At 40.6% G+C, this 13679-nt stretch overlaps 1 protein-coding gene across 1 annotated transcript in view; it reads left to right on the top strand.

The window, feature by feature from the left end:
- ddx11 (DEAD/H (Asp-Glu-Ala-Asp/His) box helicase 11) overlaps positions 1 to 13679 on the top strand; it is a 122060-nt gene that overhangs the window by 38916 nt on the left and 69465 nt on the right. The window contains exon 11 of the mRNA XM_059977736.1: positions 5990 to 6036. Within this exon, the coding sequence (XP_059833719.1) occupies positions 5990 to 6036 (47 nt within the window). The remainder of the gene's footprint in view (positions 1 to 5989; positions 6037 to 13679) is intronic.

The raw sequence follows: 13679 nt of genomic DNA, 5'->3' as shown, positions 1-13679 counted from the left end.
TCGTCAATACTAAATCTAAAAGTGCGGGTATAATAATAATCAATAAGAAATAAGCTCTATCGTTGTCTAGGGGGTAATGTATTGTCCAATGGAAATATAAAAGTCACTCAGTTCATTCAGGCTGCAGCCTTTGGTTGGAGTCGAGAGAGATTTTTAGAAACTTGCCAGCTTTTCTTTTTTATGATTTTGATCCTTCGAGAGTTCCGTTGGTGTAGCTGGTGTTTTAGCAAAAGCCGTTCTTCCGTGGTAAGGCCCCAGTCCCAGGCAAAGGGAAAGGACGCACGCGAGCCCCCCACCGGCTGTCGCTTTTAAATGCTGTCACGGGATTTATAGCGTTTCTCCTGGTGCGTCTAAAGGGGTTGTTCCCCAGACCCTCTTTTATCTTTACTCACGGGGTCTCAGATGTCAATCAGGTTGGGATGATGCAATCCCTCAACCAGCCCACTTCGGTCATCTCCTGATGGCTTCAATGAATAGTACAGTACTCAATACACAATTCCGTCTCCAAGAGACAATAGCCGTTATCAGTGGTTCCGTCTTGCTGAGGCCAGGGCACATTCCAAACCCTGCATGTTCTGGATGTCTCTCTCTCTCTCATTTCCTGGGTCCCAGACCAGAATTAATAGCGATCTTGCGATTCTCACAAAGGAGGGGGCTACTTTGTACCCTTCGGCTCCTTAGAGTTGTGGCACATTTGTAACACAACAATATTTACTTAAGTTTCCATACTTACAAGAATCTGATTTGTTGGATACCATTTTGAAATTGAATCCCTTAGTGAAAGGTTCCATTAGCAGAATTTATAATTTACTCTTGTTACAAAAAGAGAACCTATCACTAAAGATTAAACAAGATTGGGAGAAAGAACTTAATATGACCTTTGTGAATGAAGATTGGGCTCGAATTTTTAAAAGTGTAAGTTCTTCTATATGTGCCAATCACTGTCTAATTCAGTTTATAATTGTCCATCGTTATTATTTAACAAAGGAGAGACTATCTAAAATATTTTCTAGTGTAGATAATTATTGTGATAGATGTATGTAAAACTGAAGTAGCTACTTTGTCACATATGTTCTGGTCATGTTCTTCATTAAAACTGTTTTGGAAATCTTTATTTTCTATAATCTCTAAAGCTCTGAAAATTAATTTTCAACCTAATAGATTAACTGTTCTATTTGGAATAGTTCCGCATCATATTCAGGGTATTTCATCTTCAGATCAACATGTAATTGCATTTGTTACATTGTTGGCAAGAAGGGCTATTTTATTAAAATGGAAAGATATCTCTTCCCCTACATTAATTGAATGGTTTTCTCAAGTAATGTTATGTAGAACTTTTGAACCTCGATTTGATTTTGAGAGAAGATGGGGTTTTTTTGCCAAATATTACCATTTAATTTGAATTATTCTATATGGTTTCCTTCCAATTTTGTTATCTTTAAAAAAAAATGTGAACTGGCGGTTGATGAATTTTTTTTCTCTATATATCTAGATGATGGTTAAACGTATTGCTTCCAGGGGTTGATTCCTAATGGGTTTTTTTTGTAGCTAATGGGGTTTTTTTCCCTCAGTTAGATGGGGTTCTTTTTTTTCCCTTTTTTCTATATAAATTGTTTTTTCATTTTTCTATATTATGATTACCATAAATTCCGGACTATAAGCCGCTACTTTTTTCCCACGCTTTGAACACTGCGGCTTATATTACGGTGCGGCTAATGCATGTTTTTTTTTCATGCCGCCAAAAACATTTTGCCTCGTAACAGTAGACCAATAAAATTGATGAGTAGTTCACAGAGGTCCAATGAAATTGTACGATAAATCAAGTGCATTTTCACAATTAAATTATTGTAAATCAGTCATTTGTACTCACCCTCATCAACATGGAAAACACTCGAAGAAAAGCATATGATGAAGCTTTTAAGTTAAAGGTGATCAATCTGGCGGTTGAAGAAGGAAATCGAGCTGCTGCACATAATCTTGGCATAAATGAATCGATGTTGAGACGGTGGAGACGCCAGCGTGAAGAACTGAGTCAATGCAAAAAGATGACAAAAGCTTTCGGAGGTAATCATAGCAGATGGCCCGAACTTGAAAACTTTATTGAAGACTGGGTTAACACACAGAGAGCAGGCGGCCACGGTGTTTCCACCGTGCAGATCAGACTGAAGGCTAAAGCAATCGCCACCAAAATGAAAATCGAAGATTTTAGAGGTGGGCCATCGTGGTGTTTTAGATTTATGAGACGAAAAGGCCTGTCCGTCAGGGTACGCACGACTCTGTGTCAGCAGCTCCCTCCCGACCACGAGGAAAAACTTGCTAACTTCCGCACGTTCACTCAAACAAAGATAGCGGAGAATTCCATCGGGCCAGATGATACCATAAATATGGATGAAGTACCTTTGACGTTTGACCTGCCTCTCACTCGGACTGTTAATAAAAAAGGTGACTCGTCCATCACACTGAAAACAAGTGGCCATGAGAGAACACATTTTACTTGTGTTCTGAGCTACACAGCATCCGGACTAAAGCTTCCACCGATGGTGATTTTTTAAGCGGCTGACAATGAAAGTTCAGTGAAAGCTGCCATCAAGAGTACAAACTCAATTCCAGCTGTGATTTCTGGGGGCACCACGAAGTATTTGCAGCCACTGGACATCAGCGTGAACCGGGCATTTAAAGTGCCGCTGCGCATTGAGTGGGAGGCTTGGATGACGAGCGGCGAGAAATCCTTTACCAAAACAGGATGCATGCGAAGAGCATCTTTAACTCAAGTCTGCCAGTGGATCCTAAATGCGTGGAGCCGTGTCACAACATCCACCATCACCAGCGGGTTTCGAAAGGCTGGACTGCTGCGTGATGAAGAGGACTGCGCGCGCTCAAGTGAGAGCGACAACGAAGAAACTGAAGTGAGTGACAAGATCCTGAGGTTTTATTCAATTCGGACACTGAAGAAGAGGACTTTGATGGTTTTAGTGCGCAGGAGGAAGATGAAGAAGGCGATCAATAACTTTTCCTGGTAGGCTGCAGTATATATATATTTTTTTTACCAGTTGTTAGAAGATATTGGAATGTTGTTCGTGCACTGTTCAGTAAAAAAGTATACGCAACGTAATTTGTGTGTTACCGATACGTATGTATATTTAAAAGTAGCTGTGTTACAGGCACTGTTTGAAAAAAAGCATTTGCAATATATATTTGTTAATGTTACCATACGGATTTAATTAAAAGTTAAAAAATCCTCACGTGTAATATCTTTCTGTGTAAATATCTCATATTACAACGTGGGACACCTGCGGCTTAAAATCTGGTGTGGCTTGTACAAGTACAAAATTGATTTTCTTTCTAAAATTAGAGCGTGCGGCTTTTAATCAGGTGCGCTCTGTAGTCCGGAATCTACGGTAGTTTTTTTCTTCAGCTCTATTAATTGTATCCATATTTGTTGAAATTTTGTATTATTCTATAGTTGTAGAAGATTGTGTATTAATAAAAAGATTTTAAAAATGAAAATGAAGGAGTTCCCTCTCAAGTTCTCCTTAAGCATTTTGTGTTCCTCCCTTAGCCCATGACCCCTAATCCTAATCTTACCCAACCTCAGTGGAAAAAGCCTGCTTGCATTTACCCTATCTAAACCTCTCTTAATTTTATATACCTTCATCAAATCTCCCCTCATTCTCTTACATTCTGAATAAGAGTCCCCGAGGTCAAAATGGATCACTGGGGCAGGAGCAGCAGCTGGTCATGAAGTTGCTAAGATAGTTGCAGTGTTTGTTCCAGGTGACATAGAACTGTGTAACTGTGGAGGCTATTGAGGGGTGCAAAGACATGGAGAATTCTTCATCCAAAAGGGCTGTGTAAGCTAAGTCCATAGGTATATTTAAGAAGAGTATATCTGTAAGAGTTTTCAGTGTATTGAGGGAATCAAAGGATTACAGAATGAGTGCAAGAAGGTGGTGCTAATGTTAAAGTTCAGCCATGATCTTGTTGAATAGCAGAACCACAAAGGGAATGAATGACCTGCATCTCTTTTGTTCTGAGGGTTTCTGTGCATCACAGGTTGTAGGCTCTGATTGCTTCAGAAAACAGTTGTACAAGAGCACTATTGTGCGAAAGCCAACCTTTTTGGCTTCTAATTCTGTGTCATCCAATCTAAGCCTGTTTTCCATTCCTTTTCTCATTCTTTATCTCATTCTGTATCTCATTCTGCCTTTTGTTCACACTCCTTGCATTTCAAACTTTAAATTCTCTCTTCTCCCATTTTACCTTCCGTGCTTATTAACATCCTACCCAGTCTATTCTCAGCTTACTTCCCATATTTCTTATGACTGTCTTTAATGCTGTCCTCACTCCTTTAATAGCTCAATGGTTCAAAGGTACAACTTAATGTCAGAGAAATGGATACAATATACATCCTGAGTGCCCCAAAGAATGAACAACAGTTAAATGTTAGAACCCCAAAGTCTCCCCCAGCTTCCCCCTCCCGAGCGTAAGTGGCAGCGAGCATCAATCCCCCCTCCCCACAACCAGCAAAAAAAAAGCATCAGCACTGCTACCGAGCACCTAAATGTGAGCAAAGCAATAGCAAAGACACAGACTTGCAGTTACCCCAAAGACTTCACGTTTCACCTGGTATACTTCAGGTTTTCTCTCTCCCAAATAAGGGAGAAAAAGGTGTCTCTGTTTTCCCAGCGAGCAGGGAGACTCAACAAACAACTCGCTGGTTTATGATGTTAAAAGTCCGCCACATGGCTTTTTTCAAGCTCTGTGCTTGAAGATCACAAAGATCCCGGGTTTCCAGGCACACAGTCGCAGATATCCTGACTCCTCCGATGACACACGGCTCTCCTGACATGACACTGACCCTGATCTGCCCGTCTCCAGAGATCCCAGGCTTCTGAATCCGAGCTGGACTCTTAAGCCAAGCTTTTGGCATGCCAAACAACAATGACCAGTCATGGAACTCCGTGATCGAGTCCCATTCCTGCATGCTAACCTCAGTTAGTATCTAACTCCAGGTCAGGGTCTCCAAAAGAACCCTGAAAGGGAAAATTAGAGATATTAAAGATGGAAATAGAGCTATTTTCGAAGATGCAAGCAAAGGAGTTGCTGCTAGGCACCATTAACCTCCTCAGCTCCTCTTCCAAATCACAAATACTCTTTTAAGATTATGACTTGTTTCCTCAGTGAGCAGCAACATAAATTGTTATATCATCAATGTCCTTTAAAACAAATGTTTTCGAGTTGTTCATGTACTGATTTTTGTGGGCTCAGCTAGAAGTTAGGAGAGGGGAAAAAGCAAAGTGTTAGTTTCTGTAGGAGGCTATCTGTGATCAATTATAAATGATACACATTGATGAGAAAGGGCATGTAGGAAGAGGAAAGTTCAGAGGATTACTGTCTACTGAATAATGTCATTGCAGACAAATCAAGTTGCATTATGATATATCCCTTTACAGCAAAGGCAGATCTGATGACGCCAGGAATGCCATGGTAGCATTGCTGTTAGCGCGACACTGTTACAGCTGGTGGCGTCAGAGTTCATTTCCGGTGCCATCTGTAAGCAGTTTATATGTTCTCCCCATGACCACGTGGGTTTCCTCTGGGTGCTCCATAGTCCGAAGACGTACTGGTTAATAGATTAATTTGTCATTGTAAATTGTTCCGTGATGTGGTGGATGTTAAATAGATGGGTTGCTGGTCATCACGGCTTGTTGGGCCAGAAGAACCTGTTCTGTGCTGTATCTCTAAAAAATAATTTAATGTCCATTCCTAATTACCTCTGAAGTTAATGGGGAGTTGCCACCTTGTACCTTCTGGAGTTGAGAACTGCGAGAGGGGACTTCAGGGAAATTTACAGAGATAGATTCATATATTTGAATGTAAGTGAGGTGCAGGGTGGAGCTGTGTAAGTGGGAGTGTTATGCAGGCACCTCTTTGAATACATGGGGAGAACAGAGATCCTTCATCTTTCGTTATGTCTTTCTTTTCCTAGTTGTGCTGTGCTCATTCCCAACTCTCTCAGTACCTGGAGCGTTACAGGTAAGAAGATATTCTCCATTGTGAGTTACGTAGAGTTAATAACTGCACACAAAATAGTACTAGGTGGACAAGTCAGCCATGCTGTGGGCCCCAGGTTTGATCTCAGGCTTGAGCTCTAGATTGTGGTTGGGAGGGAAGTAAAAAATTAATTGCTATCTTTGCTTCGTGACATTAGTGTTGGAAGAGGAAGACAGAACTGGGCTTTGTTAGGGTTAGTCTTTTCCGAAAGGAAGGCTATGGGAGAAATGCTGGTTGATGACATGCCTATGGGATTGAACCTTGGAAATCTAAGGGAAAAAAAATTGCTAATTTAAAATTAAGCAGTCTTATAATTCCATAGAAGTTAATTCTGTTACTGGCTTGAACATTTTGAATACTATGCTCTGGTTTGTTTCCCAAACTGATCTAATCAAGGAACTGGGAAGTTCTGGCTTCAAGATATACCTAACCAAAGAACCTTTGACTCTGGAAGTATTACCATTTCTGAGTCTTGAGCAAAATTCAAGCCCTCTCCAAGTTAATGTGAACTGAGAATTCTGGTCTGAATTCTAGGATGATATTCAGAAAGTTATTATATGCATTGGAAGTTCAAAGTAAATTTATGATCAATGTACAGTCGGCCCTCCTTATCCGCGAATTCCGCATGCGCGAATTCAACCAAAAGTGAAAACCTAGAAGTGCTCTTCCAGACTTGTTGTTTGAGAATGTATAGACTTTTTTTTGTCATCATTCCCTAAACAATGTAGTATAACAATGATTTTACATAGCATTTACATTGAATTAGGTATTATAAGTAATCTAGAGATGATTTAAAGTATACGGGATGATGTGCCTGGGTTATCGTGAATCGGGATCGAAAAAAATCGGATATTCTCTTACTAAGTAAGTCAGAACAGCTACATCCAGTATTATTTAGCGTCAGTTAGTCAAATGTTTGTCTTTGTATATAGTATATATTTTACCTTTCTATGCATATGAAACACTTAAGAATGTATGTTTCAGCGCCGGGCTCGGGAATGGAAGTTCCCGAGTTTAATCTAGTGACAGATCACTCCCGAGTGCGCTCTCCACCGTGCCGGGTTGATGTGGAGGATCAAAAACCCAAAACCCAATAATTAATCGACTGCGTTGCTTCGTAATAATTGTAGCTTTCATCAGGGCAGAGCCTTTCTCACTTTATCCTTTAAAATTGTTCCGATCATTGACCAACATAGCCTAATGCTTTTCCAATGACCAATGGCGTTTCACCTCTTTTCGATCGCTTTATTATTTCCACTTTATTTTCAATCGTTATCGTGATTATTTTCATGAACAGAAACACTGCGGATTCAGATCTCTGCAGCTGGGTCCTAATGTACACCGCACTGAGACAGGTTAAATAAGGTCTAGGGTTCCGCTGGGTCCTAAGATCCACCGCATTGAGACAGGCTGAATAAGGGACTTGAGCATCCGCCAATTTTGGTATCCGCGAGGGGTCCCGGAACCAATCCCTCGCGGATAAGGAGGGCTGACTGTACAAGAATGTCACCCTATACAATCCTGCTTTTTATTTTCTTCTGGGCGTACTCAATAAATCCAATAACCATAATAGTGTCAATGAAAGACTGAACCGATAAGGCAGCCAACAGGTGTGCAAAATACAGCAAACTGTACAAATATGAAAAAAAGGGGAGAAAAGAAATAATAATGATACCAATAATAAAGTGATACTAAGGAAATATAAGATCCACATGAGATATGATCAACCTAACAAAAGCATTGTAGAATTTATAGATGCACTAAAAGAAAAGCTTGGGACATACCACTCCAGACTAAAGAGATACGTGAAATGTGCCAGACAAGGCAAAGTGAATTATCAGTTCAGGAACAATGAAGAGGATTTCACAGGACACTGAAACTAAACTCAATGCACCAACCCTAACACAGAACTACCAACAATACAGAGATAATATGAACTTTTGGTCTAATATCTGGTTAAACTGGGTAATGCACAATCAAGCGGTAAGCTGGATAAGGGAGGGAAAAAAACACATTCACACAATTAAAGACATGCAGACACCTGAAGTTACAATAGATGTGCTAAGAATGGTTATAAAATGGGGAACTACGATATTGTTGGGATAACGGAGACATGGCTGCAAGGGGATCAGGCCTGGGAATTGAGCGTACCAGGGTATACGTGCTATCGTAGAGACAGAAATATGGGAAGAGGGGGTGGGGTGGCCCTGTTGGTGAGGAATGAGATTCAGTCCTTAGCAAGAGGTGACTTGGGAACAGGGGAAGTAGAGTCTGTGTGGATTGAGCTGAGGAACAGTAAGGGTAAAAAGACCCTAATGGGTGTTGTGTACAGGCCCCCAAACAGTAGCGTGGATATTGGGTACAAGTTGATTAGGGAGTTAACATTGGCATGTGCTAAAGGTAATGCAGTCGTTATGGGAGATTTCAACATGCAGGTGGACTGGGAGAATCAGGTAGGTGCTGGACCCCAGGATAGGGAGTTTGTGGAGTCTCTAAGGGATGTATTTTTGGAACAGCTTGTGCTTGAGCCAACCAGGAACGAGGCTATTTTGGACTTGGTGATGTGTAATGCACAGGAATTGATAAGTGATCTTGAAGTAAAGGAGCCATTAGGAAGTAGTGATCATAACATGATAAGTTTTTATCTACAATTTGAGAGGGATAAGGGCAGATCAGAGGTGTCAGTGTTGCAATTAAATAAAGGAGACTACGGAGCCATGAGGGAAGAGCTGGCCAAAGTTAAATGGGCGGATGCCCTGGCAGGAAAGACAGTGGATCAGCAGTGGCAGATATTCTTGGGCATAATACAAAAGATGCAAATGCAGTTCATTCCAATGAGAAGGACGGATTCAAAGAGGGGGAAGGGGCCACAGTGGTTGACAAAGGAAGTCAGAGATTGTATAGCATTAAAGAAAAAGAAGTATGACAGGGCTAAGATGAGTGGGAATACAGATGATTGGGCAAGTTTTAAGGAACAGCAGATCTTAACTAAAAAAGCAATACGGAGAGAAAAAATCAGGTATGAGCTCAGTCTAGCCAGGAATATAAAAGGGGATAGCAAAAGCTTTTTTAGCTATGTGAAGAGAAAGAAGATAGTTAAGAACAATGTTGGCCCCTTGAAGAATGAATTGGGAGAAATTGTTATGGGAAACAGGGAAATGGCAACAGAATTTAATGCATACTTTAGATCTGTCTTCACCAGGGAGGACACAAGCAATCTCCCAGATGTATGGATGGGCCAGGGTCATAAGATATCAGAGGAATTGAGACAGATTGACATTAGGAAAGAAACTGTGATGAGAGACTGGTAGGACTGAAGGCTAATAAATCCCCGGGTCCAGATGGTCTGCATCCGAGGGTTCTAAAAGAGGTGGCTCAGGAAATTGCGGATGCATTGGTAATCATTTTCCAATGTTCCTTAGATTCAGAATCAGTTCCTGAAGATTGGAGAGTGGCTAATGTTGTCCCACTTTTCAAGAAGGGAGGGAAGGAGAAAACGGAGAACTATCGCCCTGTTAGCCTAACGTCAGTCGTGGGGAAGATGCTTGAGTCCATTATTAAGGACGAAATAATGGCACATCTAGATGGCAGAAATAGGATTAGGCCGAGCCAGCATGGATTTACCAAGGGCAAATCACGCTTTACTAATCTGTTGGAGTTTTTTGAGGGTGTAAAAAGGATGTTAGACGAGGGTAAGCCAGTAGATGTTGTGTACCTAGATTTTCAGAAGGCATTTGATAAGGTGCCACATAGGAGATTGGTGAGTAAAATCAGAGCTCATGGCATTGGGGGCAGGGTTTCAACATGGATAGAAAACTGGTTGGCAGATAGAAAGCAAAGGGTAGCAGTGAATGGGTGTTTCTCAGACTGGCTGGAGGTGACTAGTGGGGTACCACAGGGCTCTGTATTGGGACCACAGCTCTTTACGATTTATGTCAATGATTTAGATGAGGGCATTGAAAACTATATCAGCAAGTTTGCTGACGATACTAAACTGGGTGGCAGTGTGACATGCGAAGAGGACGTTAGGAGAATACAGGGAGACTTGGATAGGCTGAGTGAGTGGGCAGATACTTGGCAAATGTCATTCAATGTGAATAAATGTGAAGTTATCCACTTTGGAAGCTGGAACAAGAGGGCAGAGTATTGTCTGAACGGTGTCGAGTTAGGTAAGGGAGAAATGCAAAGAGACCTAGGAGTCCTAGTTCACCAGTCAATGAAGGTGAATGAGCAAGTGCAACAGGCAGTGAAGAGGGCAAATGGAATGTTGGCCTTTGTTACAAGGGGAATTGAATACAAGAGCAAGGATGTCCTTTTGCATTTGTACAGGGCCCTGGTGAGACCACACCTGGAATATTGTGTACAGTTTTGGTCTCCAGGTTTAAGGAAGGACATTCTGGCAATTGAGGAAGTGCAGCGTAGATTCACTAGGTTGATTCCTGGGATGGCAGGGCTGTCTTACGCAGAGAGATTGGAGAGATTGGGCTTGTACACGCTGGAATTGAGATTGAGAGGGGATCTGATTGAAATGTTTAAGATAATTAAAGGATTTGATAGGATTGAGGCAGGAAATATGTTCCAGATGTTGGGAGAGTCCAGTACCAGAGGGCATGGATTGAGAATAAGAGGTCAGTTATTTAAAACAGAGTTGAGGAAGAGCTTCTTCTCCCAGAGAGTTGTGGAGGTGTGGAATGCACTGCCTTGGAAGACGGTGGAGGCCAATTCTCTGGATGCTTTCAAGAAGGAGCTGGATAGATATCTGATGGATAGGGGAATCAAGGGATATGGGGACAAGGCAGGGACTGGGTATTGATAGTGAATGATCAGCCATGATCTCAGAATGGCGGTGCAGACTCGAGGGGCCGAATGGTCTATTGTCTATTGTCTATATAAAAAAATACCCACAATTGGGAAAAGTACCAGCAGTGGTAATGTTCATAATTATTGGTATAAAAAATTTACTTGCTTTCATCTGTACCTATTAATATATATCAACAGTTTTCTTAAAAATCCTGAAAAAGTATCCAGATATTTCACAGAAGGCAAAACATATCTCTTACCTATAAGAGAAATCACAAATGACCCATCAAAATATTGTCTTATTACTTGTTTGCAAACTATATATACAATAGTGACATCATGCATCTTGCAGCTAATCATCACTCACTTAGTTAATCACAAATTACTTACAGAAGACCAGAAAGGATGTAAAAGACCAACTGATGAAAGATTCTGTAATTCTAAATCAAACTCGGCAGAAAAGCAGAAATATTTCATGTTATATTGATTACTAAAATGCATTCTGTACCACACTCATGGTTAATAGGAGCTCTTGATGTATATAAACTACACCCAATACTTGTGAAATTCCTACACCATCTGATGAAGCATTGGCATACTATGATTACCCTATCTACAGTGCCTATAAAAAGTATTAACCCATCCTCCCCCGGAAGATTTTTATGTTTTATTGTTTTACAACATTGAATCACAGTGGGTTTAACTAGGCTTTTTTTCACACTGATCAACATAAAAAGACTCTTTTGTCAAAGTGAAAATGGATCTCTACAAAGTAATCTAAATTAATTACAAATATAAAACACAAAATAATCAGTTGCATAATAATATTCAAACCCCCCCCCCCCCACCCGCTGCCTTTAATATTACATACCAAATCATCACTGGTGCAGCCAGTTGGTTTTAGAAGTCACATAATTAATTAAATGGAGATTTTGTTTTTGGAGACCTTTGTGAGGTCAAGGTGTTTCAATTGAATGTAGTGAAAGAACACCTGTATCTGGAAGTTCCAACTGCTGGTGAGTCAGTATCCTGGCAAAAACTACATCATGAAGACAAAAGAACACTCAAGCAACTCCATGAAAAGGTTATTGAAAAGCATAAGGCAGGAGATGGATACAAGAAGATTTCCAAGTCACTGACTATCCCCTGCAGTATAGTTAAGTTAATCATCAAGAAATGGAAAGAATTATGGCACAGCTGTAAATCTGCCTAGAGCAGGTCGTCCTCAAAAAGTAAGTGACCATGCAAGAAAGGGACCACCAGTGAGGGAGGCCACCAAGACACCTGTGACAACTCTGGAGGAGTTACAAACTTCAGTGGTAGAGATGGGAGAGACAGCACATTCAATAACAGTGGCCCGGGTGCTTCACCAGACTTCAATCCAATTGAGAATTTATGGATAGACTTGAAAAATGCTGTTCATTTAGGATCCCCAGGCAATCTGACAGAGCTTGAGCAGTTTTGTAAGGAAGAATGGGGAAAATTTGCAGTGTCCAGATGTGCAAAACTGATAGAGACCTATTCACACAGACTGAAGGCTGTAATTGCTGCTAAAGATGCATTCATTAAGTACTGACTTAAAGAGGTGAATACTTAAGGAATCAGTTATTTTATGTTTTTGTAATTAATTTAGATCACTTTGAAAATGTCCATTTTCATTTTGACACAAAAGAGGCCTTTTCTTTGATCAGTGTCAAAAAAAGCTAAGCTAAATCCACTGTGATTCTATGTTGAAAAACAATAAAACATGAAAACTTCCAAAAGGGGTGAATACTTTTTACAGGCACTGTATTAACAACCAAAAAAAGATCAACCACGGTTATCAAATAAACCGAAGCATTTTCCAGGGCTACTCTACACCCACTTATAATTTTATTTAGCTTGAAACCCACTCTCTAATTTACTGAACTGGATGAAAATAGGGTATCAAATCAGAGACAAGCAAATGAATTATCCATCGATACCCCTGTACTTGGATGATTTTTAAATTATATGCTTCATCAGTAAAGCTAAAGGGATTTTCTAAATATATACACATGAACAATGGCTCAAGGACCTCTGCTTTCCTCCTCCTGAAATCAATAATCAGCTCCTTTGTCTTAATGACATTGAGTAAAAGGTTTGTAAAACTGCATTGAACTAACCTAAGTGGTATGAAAGGTGATTATGACTTGAAGGGGGCAATCACATTGTAACTCTTGGATCATTAATGAACTGCAAATTCCTTCCTCCGAACAGAACTTCACCAGAAAAGGGTAAAAATGTATAAACATCATCATATTTTTTAAACTTTTCAGCTTGCTCAGAGCCAATTCTACACTATTAATCATATGTTTGTTTGGTATCATTCCCATTTGTCCAGTATCTGCACTGACTGGGTCATAGAAACATAGAAAACCTACAGCACAATACAGACCCTTCGGCCCACAATACTGTGCCAAACGTACTTACTTTAGAAATTGCCTAGGTTTACCCATAGCCTTCTATTTTTCTAAGCTCCATGTACCTATCCAGGAGTCTCTTAAAAGATTCTATCTGTCTGCCTCCACCACCATCATCAGCAGCCCATTCCACGCACTCTGCATTAAAAAAACTTACCCCTGATGTCTCCTCAGTACCTACTTCCAAGCACCTTATACTGTGCCGTCTCGTGTTAGCCATTTCAGTCCTGGGAAAAAGCCTCTGACTATCCACACGATCAATGCCTCTCATTATTTTATACACCTGTATCAGGTTACCTCTCATTCTCCGCCACTCCAAGGAGAAAAGGCCGAGTTTACTCAACCTGTTCTCATAAGGCATGCTCCCCCAATCCAGGCAACATC

Source organism: Hypanus sabinus, chromosome 8 (genome assembly GCF_030144855.1).
Source record: "Hypanus sabinus isolate sHypSab1 chromosome 8, sHypSab1.hap1, whole genome shotgun sequence".
NCBI classification, from domain to species: Eukaryota; Metazoa; Chordata; class Chondrichthyes; order Myliobatiformes; family Dasyatidae; genus Hypanus; species Hypanus sabinus.
Note: the sequence above shows the minus strand (reverse complement) of the source record. Positions and strands in the feature narration are given on the sequence as shown.